The sequence below is a fragment of the Perna viridis genome, chromosome 6 (genome assembly GCF_037379345.1).
Source record: "Perna viridis isolate PV_CMFRI_1.1 ecotype Kerala chromosome 6, ASM3737934v1, whole genome shotgun sequence".
In the NCBI taxonomy this organism is placed as follows: Eukaryota; Metazoa; Mollusca; class Bivalvia; order Mytilida; family Mytilidae; genus Perna; species Perna viridis.
Genome location: NC_142450.1, coordinates 16,528,729 through 16,542,679, shown reverse-complemented (window position 1 = coordinate 16,542,679; position 13,951 = coordinate 16,528,729). Strand labels below are relative to the sequence as shown.

Genomic DNA, 13,951 nt, shown 5'->3' with positions numbered 1-13,951 from the left:
TATCTAGTTTTTTATTCTTTCATCATTTGCAAAATTTTCTCGAACATGGTCTCCCCTATTCATCTTTCAAGACATCATTACCAAATTTGGACCGTCAATAGAGCTCTTTAGTGGCTTTTATAAGATGACCCTATGAAGAATTCCACCATCCATTGCAGAAGTTATCGCCGTTTTATTGGTGGTTTTTTTTTTCAACATGGTCCCCCGAACTCATTTTTCAGGATATCATGAGAATATTTTGTGAACATATAGATGTCATCATGTTCTATTAGGAAATGACCCTGCTAAAGATTTCATTATCATCTTTAAGAGTTATGCTCCTATAAAACAATTTCTTTCAATTCCTCATATCTTAAAAACCATAATAAATAGAATAAATCTGGAAACGGTTTCATGTACATAAGCGGACGGCTAAATTTATAAACATGAATTTTAATTTTGTTATCAAACCATGTGGGAGTTATTTCCCTTGAAATATCATACAAAAGTTTTAAAAATTTATATTTTCAAGAACTGCAAGTTGTAGAGACATTGGACCTTCATCAATGTTCTTTGGTCCATGTTACCATTCATTTACATCCAAGGTAAAATGTCACAGAGTGCTAGTTTTCCAACATTTACTTTGACACGACTCTGTTTCATCATCTTTCAAGATATCATTACCAAATTTGGACCATCAATAGATCTCATTTCGGACTTTAACAGGATAACCCCATGAAGAATTTCATCATCCATTGTTGAAGTTGTCTCCCCCTTATTAGGGTCTTATCAACATGGTCAACATGGTCCCATGAACTCATTTTTAAGGATATCATTATCATACTTGGTGAGCATGTAGATGCCATTATGTTCTATTAGATGACCCTGCTAAGGTCTCTCTAACCACTTCTAACGTTTCCATTACTTTACATGTTAAAAAAGTAATTTTCAAAGTCTCACTGTGAATTCCCAGGACAAATGACATCTTAAAACTGCATACCGTTGCGAAGCTTGGAAAATAAGGCTTCCAAAATCATTATGTTAATGGTACGATGATAGCAGAAATTCTTCACAAAATTTACTTGAATAAATAATACTGAAAATCTACATTTTTACCTGTTCTGCTAACTGACAGCATGGAGGCAAATTACTCACACATGTAAACAATATTCATACACTTTCGTAGTTAATTACATATATGATTTTAAAGTACACATTCTCAGCTTTATTTTGACTACTTATAATCATAATACACACAAATAATGCACTTACAATGCACATGTCTAGGTTCAGTGTGTTTTTGGTACTACATAGGGGGGTGGCCATTTGACCCAGAAGTGGTTAGTGAGACCTAAGGATTTCATTATCATCTTTAAGAGTTATGTCCCCTTAAAACAATTTCTTTTTAATTGCTCACATCTTCAAAACCATAACAGATAGTATCAATCAAAATACTGTTTCACTGCACAAGAAATAAAACCTAATGAATAAACATAAACATGTATTTTATTATCAAACTATACGGGAGTTATATCCCTTGAAATATCATACTTAAGTTTTAAAATTTATATTTCGAGAACTGGAATTTGTATAAACATGGGACATTCATCAATGACCTTTCGTCCATGTGACCTTTCATTTGCATCCAAGGTCAAAGGTCATAGAGTGCTAGAAAGCTTTCTCACTGCAAACTACAGGCCTTGATATTAAGAAAACGATAAGAGATAAGTGCATACATCATATGAAATGACCCTCTCGATTAGCCCTACATTTTGAGACAATATTTAAAACTGTCAGACCGTCTTTTCAAAAGTTATGACAATTTTAATGTTTTGCAGAATCCGTTTTGACATTGACATATTTGTATGACCTGACCTTGTTAGATTTATCAAGGTCAGGTAATTCTATGATGTATGGTGGTAGTTTCATGTCTCTACAACTTCCGGTTCTGGAGTTTGTTATTGCATCCTATTTTAAAAATCATTGCGCTCAAAATGAGCTCTTGAATTGTAATTTTGTTGCATATGTTCTGTAGATTATCATACTGTTTTCAGATTTGAGATGTCTTGTTTTGGATCTATTGAAATTTTAGTTTTTCAGAGTGGGTTATATATTTTAAAATCCACATAGACACACAAATGATCAGTACACAAAATGAAAGATCTGCTCATGTATAACTGTTTGACACAATACCAAGGACCAATATAAAAAATCAACGATACTGTTTGACACAATACCAAGGACCAATATAAAAAATCAACGATACTACAACAACTAAAAATTTTCATATTTTCCAATGGTTTTATATATTTCATCAATACCTATTTATAGAATTGATATTGCATCATTTTTTTCAGCTTTTTTTTAGTTTTTCAGAGTGGGTTATATATTTTAAAATCCACATAGACACACAAATGATCAGTACACAAAATGAAAGATCTGCTCATGTATAACTGTTTGACACAATACCAAGGATCAATATAAAAAATCAACGATACTACAACAACTAAAAATTTTCATATTTTCCAATGGTTTTATATATTTCATCAATACCTATTTATAGATTTGATATTGCATCATTTTTTTCAGCTTCATCGAAGGGGGTCATATGATATATCATTTTGAAGGTCGAAATGAGTACATTTAAAAAATTAGAGTTTCAACCATGATAAGTAATACATGTAGAGTAGGGTCGTTAAGTGCAAAAGAATAAAGTTCTAATACCGTAATATTGTTGCATATCAAAGCGTACATCCAAAATATCGATGGTTTGTGCCGATAAAATGAGTCGGATAAGGTCAATGAGTGCAAAACTAAAGTTTTTTATATAGAAGTGCAAATTTCTAAAGATCAATGAAAGTAGGGTTGTTGTATATCAAATGAAAGGTAGTCAAGTTTATATTACAAAAATAATATTGGAAATATCAACAATTACATTTGACTAGGTTACCAACTGCAAAAGACAACAAACTTTTGTAGAAGATAGCATGTTATGTATCAAACCAAATGTCTTTACGTGAATATTTCGAAGAAATAGTTTTCAAGGGAAAGACCTTTCAATTGTTTAACAGTTCTAACATCGTTGGGAATTTTTCAGACCTTTCTATACGTTTACTTTATCTTCCCTGTATCAATTTGATCCGATGGAACAGTGTAGTGAGTAGAGTCGTCACATTCTGAGACGTTTATATATATAGATACAAGATTTCTCCACTAAACTAGTTAAATTTAATATATCAACCCACAAGCTTTAGTGAGTGGGTTAAATCTAAAATTTAACTATCGAGAGTGGAGAAATCTCCTTATACCCAAGAGCATTGGAGGAAAATCTGTTTCTCCAATAAAATCTCAGACTGTAGAAAACTGGGAAATGAAAAATGGTGGGAAAACTTGCAGAAATCCAATCACCGCTCGGTGGTTAAAACGTCTCACACATTTTTCAAAAGAGAGAAATATTTATATTGGAATACCCTTGCATCATGTTATAAGCCATCTGTTGTAAATAATTTTTATTACACTTCAGTATCAACTTTGAATGGGGGAATCACAACACGATAAGGCTAGTAAATTTTGAAATTGAATTTTGAAATACAGACTAATCTAGGTATGGCCAAATTTGGAAAAATTTAATCATAACTCCCTCCCTCCTCTTTCCCCTTTTTTATCTTTTTTTCTTCAAGATTTCAAATTTTATTTTGATGTCATCTTGTAATTTTAATGTCCAAATCTGAACAAGACAACGATGTTAAACTTTACCATATTTCCACCCATCGTCCCTTAGTTGTTGCTTTTCATCTTAGAATATGATATTGTTATATGACCATATGACATGGTACATAGACCATGAAAGTATATTAACTTGAAATATAAACAATTTACGGGTGGAGCTAAGAATCAGGGTATTACACAAGGCTTCATTGAGCCTTTTTTATTTTCCAATTCGTGCCAAATTTGTATGTTGTGACATGACCCCAACTGTTTTTGAATGGGGGGAGGGGGGCAAACAAACATTTCATAGAATTAAACTATAATACTCCTGTAAAAGCATATGGATGTCCATGATATTTGTTGACAATATTCTATACCATATTGGATAGTCTTGGATTGATATTTTTTGTTTGAATTTGAACCATGAAGGAGTAAAGGTCCAAAAAGGGAAATAGACATTTTCCTGATGGCTTCACAATTTAACTTGACAATGAGTAAATTGATCTCTTTGAAATTGTACCACAAGGTTCCAAACCCTCAAGGGAAGGTAGTGACTTGAACCATTTTGGAATTTATAGCCAAGATGGACTTCTTCAATTCTGGTAAAATTCTGATGCTAAATAGTGTACTATCAATACTTGCCTCAATTGTTCAGGTTTTGACTGGATCTGCAGTGTACTAGACATTGTAGTTATTTTACTATTATCACTCTGTGAGGCATATTTTGGGACAACTTGAGTAGAAGCTGGATAAAGATCTTGATAAAATCTATGAAAAGATTCCATACCACATAAGGAAGGATTTGATGCATTAAAAGGGTTATTCTTCTTAATCCTTTAGAAATTAAGGATCAAAAAGGGGGAAGAAATAAATATTTTCTTCAAATTCATATGAATTATTTCTGTCTTAATGATAATTCAATTGAATCATTTTAATGTAAGTGTTTGTTAGAATCAGGCAGAAAGTCTTTAACTTTTTAGAATTGGACTTTTCTGGGGTATTTTTTGTTTTTTTTTCAAGCTTTGCCTTGTTTACATATATATTTAAGAATTGGCAATAATGAAAATTTTGTCTATTGAAAAATAACATAAATTTTCCATGTGCATATTGTTTATTGCACGAAGTGTAATAAAAAAAAATATGCTCATGGAAAATTTGTTATTTTTCAATAGACAAAATTTTTATCATAGCCAATTCTTATAAATTAATTTTAAACATATTTTTATCTTTAAACATGAGAAAAGTTGCTCTGAATTTAACTGAATAGGGGCGTGTCAATATTTTTTTATCCATTGAGATTTAACAAAATTATTTTTACCAATCAGATTACAGTATTTATCTCAAATTAATTTATTTTAATTTATTGTAGGTTCATCTGATATAATGTCCTCAGTGTGTGTACAAACTCTCAGAGAAATGGGCAAAGATGATAATGTTATAAGAGAAGCTATTGAAAAATGGCAAAATAGAAGACGCCCTGGTATGTATACTGTAGGAAGTGTTAATTTTTTTAAGTTATTGTGACTGTAGAAAAGGAAAAACTGGAAGTTTTGTCCACAGGAATTAAATGTGTTATCAATATTATATTCTTTGTATAGCTATTAAATAGGGGTACCTAACAGTACCTGAACCAATCCATGCAAGAAAACTTGTGATCAGTCATCGATCCGTCAAACCAATCATTAAACCGGTGATCGCATCACGTGACCACTGAGCGGTCAATATATTTTATGGTTTCCTATGTCTTCTTTGTCAATTTGTAGACATATTTACTCAATGCAATAGATTTTAACTTCAATTTATACTTTTATTTTAATTACAACTGCGATCAGATCTGTCACCGGTCATCGGTTATCAATCCATCAGCAATCAATCAGTCAACAGACATAAAAACATCTATCAACAGATTCACATAAAATTTATACCTTATGATGCTGTTGTGTTGATGACAGCAGCAATTTAAAAAAATAAATTGGCTGACATAACAGATTTAAAAGAACAAAGTCCGTTTTGAAGACTTATCTATGAGCCACACTTACTCATTTATCAGTCCAAATGTTTGTTTTACTGATGAAAAGCACAAAAAAATATGTAAAGATTGTTGGTGAAGTAAAAAAATGTCAGTAGTATATGGCATAATTTTGTTCTTAAAGTGTTTCAATTTTGAGAGTGGAAAGCTATTAACTCTTCTATATAGGGTGTAAAGAATTCTAAAAATACTTATTTTGGAATGATATTGGTCTTGAAATAGTTCAATATAGAATTTATTAAGAAAGAAGAAAAATCTCAGTTTCCGCCCATTATATTTATATTTGTAGGGATACCAGTGAACTCTGCTGAACTTCAAGCCACAGAGATCTATGAGATCATCCTTCAGATTGAGGAAGAAAGAGATACTAGGAATAGACCAAGTCTACAAGCCTCTCGTCCGACCTCGTCAACATCTCCTAATAACCAGCTGGTACCCCAATCATCCAGTATGGTAGCTTCTGGTGGTAAGAAATATGCATACATTTACAGTTACATATGATACACAGACTATAAAGTGGAGATCAGTTCTAACTCGTTTTCTATAGAATTACCATAAGATCACTGGACATGACCTTCTTTAACAAGACAGGTGTCTTGCGAGAACATTTTGCAAGTGAAAAATATCTATATTCAAAGATTTTTCAGAAGGAAAATTTTTTAAGTCCTTTGATTTCCAGAAGCAAATACATTTCTCCAAATGATTCTTTAAGAATTTTAAAACTTTGTTTGGAATATAAAGTTACATTTTGAATCTTTTGCCATTGTAGGGTCAGGCCTTATAAAACTTCATGATGATTCAAGGGTAAAAACATTTCAAGCTCCTTGACTGATTTAGGTTCAAATGGTTTTATAGAATTTTGTGTTGAAAAATTGTGCTTGATTACAACTTAGCATCCCAAAAATATTATTCTTTGAAAAGTTGAATAAGGACATACCTAAAAATAAATTGAAGTAATATCCCTATTTATATCATCAAAAATTTATATGTTTAAAAATACAATTTTTTTCTATAAATAGGTCTGTATATATATATATCATTCCTGGAACCCAATGCATTCTGCTGAATGTTTAAGCAATACAAAAGTCCTAGTATAAATGCCTTTTTACATGAAACAAGTTGGTCAGTATAATAACTGATTCAACACAAATCTTTCTAAAATAAAATAGATTCTTGAAATGAGCAAAATTTTTAACATGTCTATATGTTATAAATGACAAAGCTATAAATAGCTCATACCTGTTAACCCTCTCACAGTAGGGGGAAGACTCCAACAAAATCAATTAAAAATCTAGAACTCCCAAAGAAAAGGTTAGGTTTGTGGTAGGTTTTTGTTTAAAATTACTAAATTTTCTGTGAAAAATTAAAAAAAAATAACTGAAATTTTACATAAGAATTGCCTTTACATAAAAATCTACATGTGTGTGTCCAAAGGTTAACAGGTATAAAAGCTGAAATCAGGGGCAGATACAGGATCTCAGTTTGGGGGGGGGGCATAAATAAAAGTAAAGAAAATTTTGTGGGTAAAATTTGTGAAAAATCAAGATTTTATGCACAATTTTTTTTTCAATTCTAGGGAGAGCCTGACAATGTCTAGTCCTCCATTTAATTAGTAAACTTAATTAAAGCTTAAATATCTGCAAGCCAAGTTAGACCTATTTGACTGATATGTAACATGTGTGCTGAGGGTGATGGACAATTTCTTTAAAAAATTTTGGTTAAATCAATTGTTTAATTTGGCTATTTGCCAATTTGCCTATGGATACATAATTTTTTTTCTAGTTGTGTAATTGTATTGAGTGCACAACACACAAGTTTTTCAGTTTTTTTTCCTCGAATATGAAATATTTACCAAATGGTCACTTGTAAAAATTCTTGCTCTCTTTGTAGAACAAGGTGAAGGTGCCACAGCTGCTAGTGACCCATCAGAGAAGTTTGAAGGTATTTTTCTTTTTTTCCTTTGTTTTTTCATATTCTGTAAACACGGACAATTTTGTGTGTTGATAATTTTAGCTAAGTTGGCAATCAAGGAATTGCCTAGCAAATGTGATCATTTAATTTGGTTTGTAGTCAAAGATGTCTGAAACTAATTTCCATGCAAAATGTCTAGCAATGCAAAAAAAGTAGGAAATTGATAATGTCCTACAGAAGATTCGTCATGTCTATACTTCTAGTGATGGGTTTGTTGTGCTTGGATATTTGTCATATAATACGATGTGTTTAACATTCTTTGTTGCAGTTAAAGCAATCTTTTGTGCATCAAACACTCATATTTCATGAAAAAAAAAACACACCCACAATTCACTGATATGGGATAGTAACTTACACATTAATTGATATTATCAAGTGAAACACAGTTGGCTATGCACCAGTTAAAGTCGATGAGTTGGTTTTAAAGGATACACTATCAATTTAAATAATCAATATTAACATACACACACACATACCACAAAACAGCTCAAACCTTACATGTACTACCAATGCATACATACTACATAAAATATTTTAAGGCTTGGACGAAGTATTTGATGAGTGGTTGATCAACAAGATGAAATTGACATGCAAGATATGCCAGGACAACCCAGTGGCAATAGCATTTCTTCCATGTGGCCATCTGGTATGCTGCCTAGACTGCGCCCCAGCCATGAGGAAATGTCCATCATGTCACCATGTCGTCAAAGGAACTATCAAGACATTTTTCCCATGATCACAAAGTATGTTCTTAAAAGATATGTGTTTGAAGACCTGTTTACACCTACGATTTCACTGTAGTTTCTAAAGAGTTTGAAGGCAAATTACGCTCTGTTGGTTGTGAATCTCTCAACGATATCCATGTTCGAATGGCACAAAGTTCAAGATTGTATAACCCATTTTTATAAAATAGGACTAAAACTACTCTTTGTATTAAAAAAAACATTGACAGTTCTGCTTTTGTTTCCTTCAGGCACCAATCACTTGCATTCAGGATGTATTTCATTCTGTCATACTCCATTTAATGCAGTTTTTTAAAATGTTCATTCATCTTGTCAGTTTTCTTTACCTGTGTCACCAATGTTGTCAGTTCTGTTTTTACCCGTGTCACCAAAATTGTCAGTTGTCTTTTTACTTGTGTCACCAATATTGTCAGTTCTCTTTTTACCTGTGTCACCAATGTTGTCAGTTATCATTTTAGCTGTGTCACCAATGTTGTCAGTTCTCTTTTTACCTGTGTCAACATCTTTGTCAGTTCTCTTTTTACCAGTGTCACCAACGTTGTCAGTTCACGTTTTACCTGTGTTACCAATGTTGTCAGTTCTCTTTTTACCTGTGTCACCAACATTGTCAGTTCTCTTTTTACCTGTGTCACCTAAGGTGGGCATTAAGACAGATTGACTGTAGTAACATATGATTGAATGTCTATCCTACTTACTATGTATCAGCAATACCATTATTTTAGATTAGAACTATACTAGATGTAACCATTTAATGCTTCTGTGAGAGTCTTTTAAAATTCAGAATATTACAAAGTTTGTAACATATGGAAGAAAGTGGAAACTCCATGTTTCAAGTGTCTGCCAACACATTATCTCCATTTTGTTTAATTTTGTATATATATATTTATGTATAATTTAGCTCCTGCTGTTAATTAATACAGCATATATGTATGTACCTTTTTTAGGATTTACTGAAAATCTTAAAATGAATTTTTTCAGATGTTCTATTTGAAATGAGGTAACTTAGCTTCCCAAAGAAGATGATCCAGCGCCTTTCTAAGAAAATGGAATTGTGAAAGATTTTTTCCATCATTTACTTTCAACTATGTTGAAATTAATTATATATTTGTCTCTACCAATTATTACTCAGAATTTGTGACGTAAAAAACCTACCAAATAAATAATACTTTTTCAGTCTTCAGATACTTTTTTTTTTACTGAACAAGAGTCTTTTCTGTATTTAGATCTTTTTCGAGAAAACCTCACATTCATCTGCACTAAAGCCAACCAAATAAAATTGAATCAAGAAAGATAACTCTAATGAAGAGCTAAAATTTCACATTCAATCTATGTAATTTTTATCTGAAAAGGGCAACACCCAAATGAAAAACTATCTAAAGTCTGGTTATTAGAGGTCTGTATCTGATTTTGAATAGGAAGTAAAAGTTAATTTGGTGGGTTTTAAACAAGCATGAATTACTTCCCGTCTGATTTTTATGAAGACTGATATATATGTTTATTTTGATTTGATTGATTTAACAATAAATGCTGAATTTTTACTTTTAGGTTTCTCCTTGTATTTTTGAGAGACTATTATTTCAAATTTATATATTCTACTATTCTTGATGTTGTGTTGATTTGTTTCATTTTCTGGTTTTATCAAATGTGAAACGAATCAAATCATTTCCGATAAACATTAATGTGAGATAAAAAGGTAGCAATCACTGGTTTTATAGATGAGTTTGAAGAATTGATGACTATTATTGATAATAGTCATGCAGGTCAACTCACATTTAGTTTAATCAGAACTCTTGAATTAAAGATTTGAAGAAAACTAAAGGATTTTTGGAAAATCTAAATTTTGAGATTTTTTTTATAAAACCAATCCAAGATCAGTTTAGTCAGAGTAATTAGACATTAATTAGTTGTTATATTATGCGTTTTTTCATTTAATTTTGTTGTTTGAACTTTCATGATTCTATACTTTCTGTCATTGATAGTGGTAAATTTTCCCATTTGCTCAGCAACAAAAAACAATGTGAGTTATATGTACTTTCATGTTATTTGCTATTCCAGATCTGATACTTTAAATATTAATTCTAAAATCAGACCCAATCCTTGTTTTCATATGCATTTTCACATACTAAAACAAGTGTACAGTTATTCCTTCATGTTTAAATGTTGAAGTGAGGAGTTGTTGTGCCTGTAATCTATAATTTCTGAAAATAACCGGGAAGTACATAAACAGGTAAAGAATGAATTTCAACACATTTCAGCACAAGTTATATAGCCATTATTTACTTTATGAAGTCATTATAGTATTAAGAGTGTTAAAAGAAGTTCAGATTTTTGATGAAATATATTTTGATGCAGGCTAAGTGTGTAGTATAAGAAAGATATCATCTGTATATATATAAATAATTTGAGTACACTGGAATTGCAGATAATAGCTTATTGTTCATGTTAGGAGGTCATATTGATATTGTGAAAAAATATTTGTATGGTGAAATGTTTATGTGACATAAGTGACAGTAAACTCAAAAAAATATTCCACCCCAAATAGTAACACTTGTTGCGAAAAAGTATAGATTGCATCTGTTGCTTTCCTTAATTAGTACCTTCGTGTCACCATTCAACAGATGAGCATCATGTCAAATTTTGATATATTCTAGATTTGCCTGATTATTTCAAGATGTAGATCGTGTATAATATTAAAGAGACAAAGGTCCTTTTTTGCATGATGGTATCAAAGTTATTTACAGGAAAAATTGCAACAGTTTCTGAAACACTTGAAAAACATTTTTATCGTCTTTTTCATATGTTAAGGATACACATGCTTTTCATATGTTTTACATATTAAAAAAAAGATAAACAAATGATTCCCAGATGATTCCAGTCATTAATGTGTTCATTTGAATGGAGACAAAATATGCATTTTTTTTAGTTTAATTGGGCAAAAGTCGATATATTTCCATACCAGTCTTAAACATGTGTTTCAAATTTTTTTGAAACGTGAAAACATATGTTGCATTTTTTTTCTGTTTAAAGCAAGTAGGGTAATACATAGCATGGACATGTGTGTGTAACTTTATGTCATGTTCTTACTTAAATGATGGTATCAAAGTCATTTACATGATGTCTTTATCCAATTCCAATGCTTTGTTTTATTACTTGAGACTGTAGCTTGGCTGTAGCATTTTCATCATGGTTCTACTACTAACAGTGAAGATGAAGGGAATATGAAAGTAGTATTTAATATCAATTCTTCAGGTGAGATGGGGTTGTTTATTTCACTATTATGCAATGATATGTTGGGAAATGTGCCTAGTGGTATTGTGGTCCATGTACATTTGAATAGATGTCTTTTTTTATACAAAAGTGAATTGTGTTGGTTATATACATTTGACTTTATAAACAAGTAAAGTTATTAAGGCAAATAAGTTGAAATGATTCTTTTTTTTTATTTTGAAATTTTCAATACAGAAATCATAACATTGCTTTTGTAAAATTGCAAAAAAGATAATGGTTTTAGTAAAGGCCTTGTAGTCCAGATTGTTATTGCAAAATATGAAATCTTAAGCAATCTATGTTCTTAAACTCTATATTATCTTTCTCTTTAGTGTGGGGGGGGGGGGTATTGGTTGGTCAGGTGGTGGTTAATGTAGAATAGAATTGTTTCAACCATATTTGTATATAGTCATGTGATTTACCCATGTTTACATTCTTATTAAACTTTTGTTAGGAGGTAGATTATTGAATGTGTGCACCCTATAGGTGATGAATTGAACATTTTAAGAAAGTTCGTCTACTTCAGAATGATTGTTTCTATATTATTATTACAACATGTACATTGTTTTCATACTATAGGTATGTAAAAAAATAGACAAAAAAGACTGATATTGTTTTATAATACCCCTTTTGATGTAAATATTATGGTTTGTTATTATGCACTATAACATTGTAACAAAATAAAAAAAGCTTCATTTTGATATAGCTTTTGTCATGTGCACTTTCTCTAACACCAGTGTACTTCATGCAGTAGAAAGAAGTTAGTAGATTTCATCAGACAATTGTAAAAATCATTTCAGAAATGAATGTTTTATTTTAATGTTTCATTGCATGTTAGTAGTAGGCTTTGTTTCACATTTATGTACATATAAAGACCCAAATCATTGTACCATCCTTTCGGCAGCTATACAAAGTTTGATGCTTTCCATTATGTAATTTTTTATTCTGTTGGTTTCAATGTTTAGGAATTATACTTTGAATAGAAGATTGATTATTTTGTCAATAAAGCAGAGACAATGGCTGAAATTGACCAAGGTATCACATTAAATCTTGCTTCGTTGTTAAGCAGATAACATTTTTTACAGTAGCACTTAAAAGCAGTCTTGATCAAATTTTAGGTACAGACCGTAGTCGACGGAAAGTAGTGAAACTTGAAATCGAAAGGATAAAAAATAAACATAAAATCCATAGTTTTCTTTTGGAAGTTTGCACTATATGACGACTTGTTTGATCACGTGGCAACAGTCAGCAGCCTTCTCATGCGTATTAATTTGTCACATGACATTAGGAGAAACTTGTTTAAGTCAAGTAGGGCGCCTTTATGGAAATAGTTACATTTTTTTCTGATTTTAAATGGTGGATAATTCCACAAAAGCATCCCCTAATGTAGATACTATTCTTTCTTCATAGACGCTGAGTTGCGAAAAAGTATAGATTGCATCTGTTGCTTTCCTTAATTAGTACCTTCGTGTCACCATTCAACAGATGAGCATCATGTCAATGTTTTGATATATTCCAGATTTGCCCGATTATATTAAGGTATAGATGTTAAACAGCCTTAGATAATATTGAAGAGACAAAGGTTCTTTTTCAGAAATATTACATTATTTCTATTAATATGCAATTCCAAATTGCGGAAACAGAAACAGCATACATGAATATAACAGGTTTTGTTTTATAATATACCATTTTCACGTATCACATAAGTCATTTCATATTTTAGATTAGATTTAATTTGTGAAATATTGTAATAATTGAAAACAGTTATTTTAAAGTCTTCTTTGTACTGTGTTCGCTTATGATGAATAGATAACTGTAATTATTCCTATTATTATTTGTTGTCTTTGTTACATAAACACAGAACAATTAACAACACCTGTTGAAAACTATGTAAGATATTGGTACTTTACTAAGTTTAGATAATAATGGTTTTATTTACAAAAAGTCTTCAGTTTAATTTGAATATTTCTTAGCATTGCATTTAATAAAATTGTAGAATGGGATTTGCTTATTCACTAAATTAGCCACTGAATAGGTATATCGAGTCAGATATGACAAGCTATTTGATTACTCTATTGAGTCTCTCGGGACTTATTTTATCAGGATTGTGTTTGTAATTGTATTTAGTAGAGGTGACAGAACCCAGAGTGATCAGATAGAAGTCTGAGTTTAACCTGCTGGGCTGTGTTTATGCTCTAGTCTGATTGTATGTCTTGTGAACTATTCACATTAATGGCAATTAGACAAATACATG

At 31.0% G+C, this 13,951-nt stretch overlaps 1 protein-coding gene across 2 annotated transcripts in view; it reads left to right on the top strand.

Moving 5' to 3' along the window:
* The window catches only part of LOC148613864 (uncharacterized), a 135,317-nt gene extending 121,617 nt beyond the window's left edge, over window positions 1–13,700 (top strand). For both annotated transcript variants that reach the window (XM_088587507.1, XM_088587508.1), the window contains 5 exons: window positions 5,057–5,167; window positions 6,006–6,182; window positions 7,607–7,657; window positions 8,227–8,430; window positions 9,409–13,700. In XM_088587507.1, the coding sequence (XP_088443633.1) occupies window positions 5,057–5,167; window positions 6,006–6,182; window positions 7,607–7,657; window positions 8,227–8,423 (536 nt within the window). In that variant the 3' untranslated portion in view covers window positions 8,424–8,430; window positions 9,409–13,700. The remainder of the gene's footprint in view (window positions 1–5,056; window positions 5,168–6,005; window positions 6,183–7,606; window positions 7,658–8,226; window positions 8,431–9,408) is intronic.
* The last annotated feature ends 251 nt before the right edge of the window (window positions 13,701–13,951 follow it).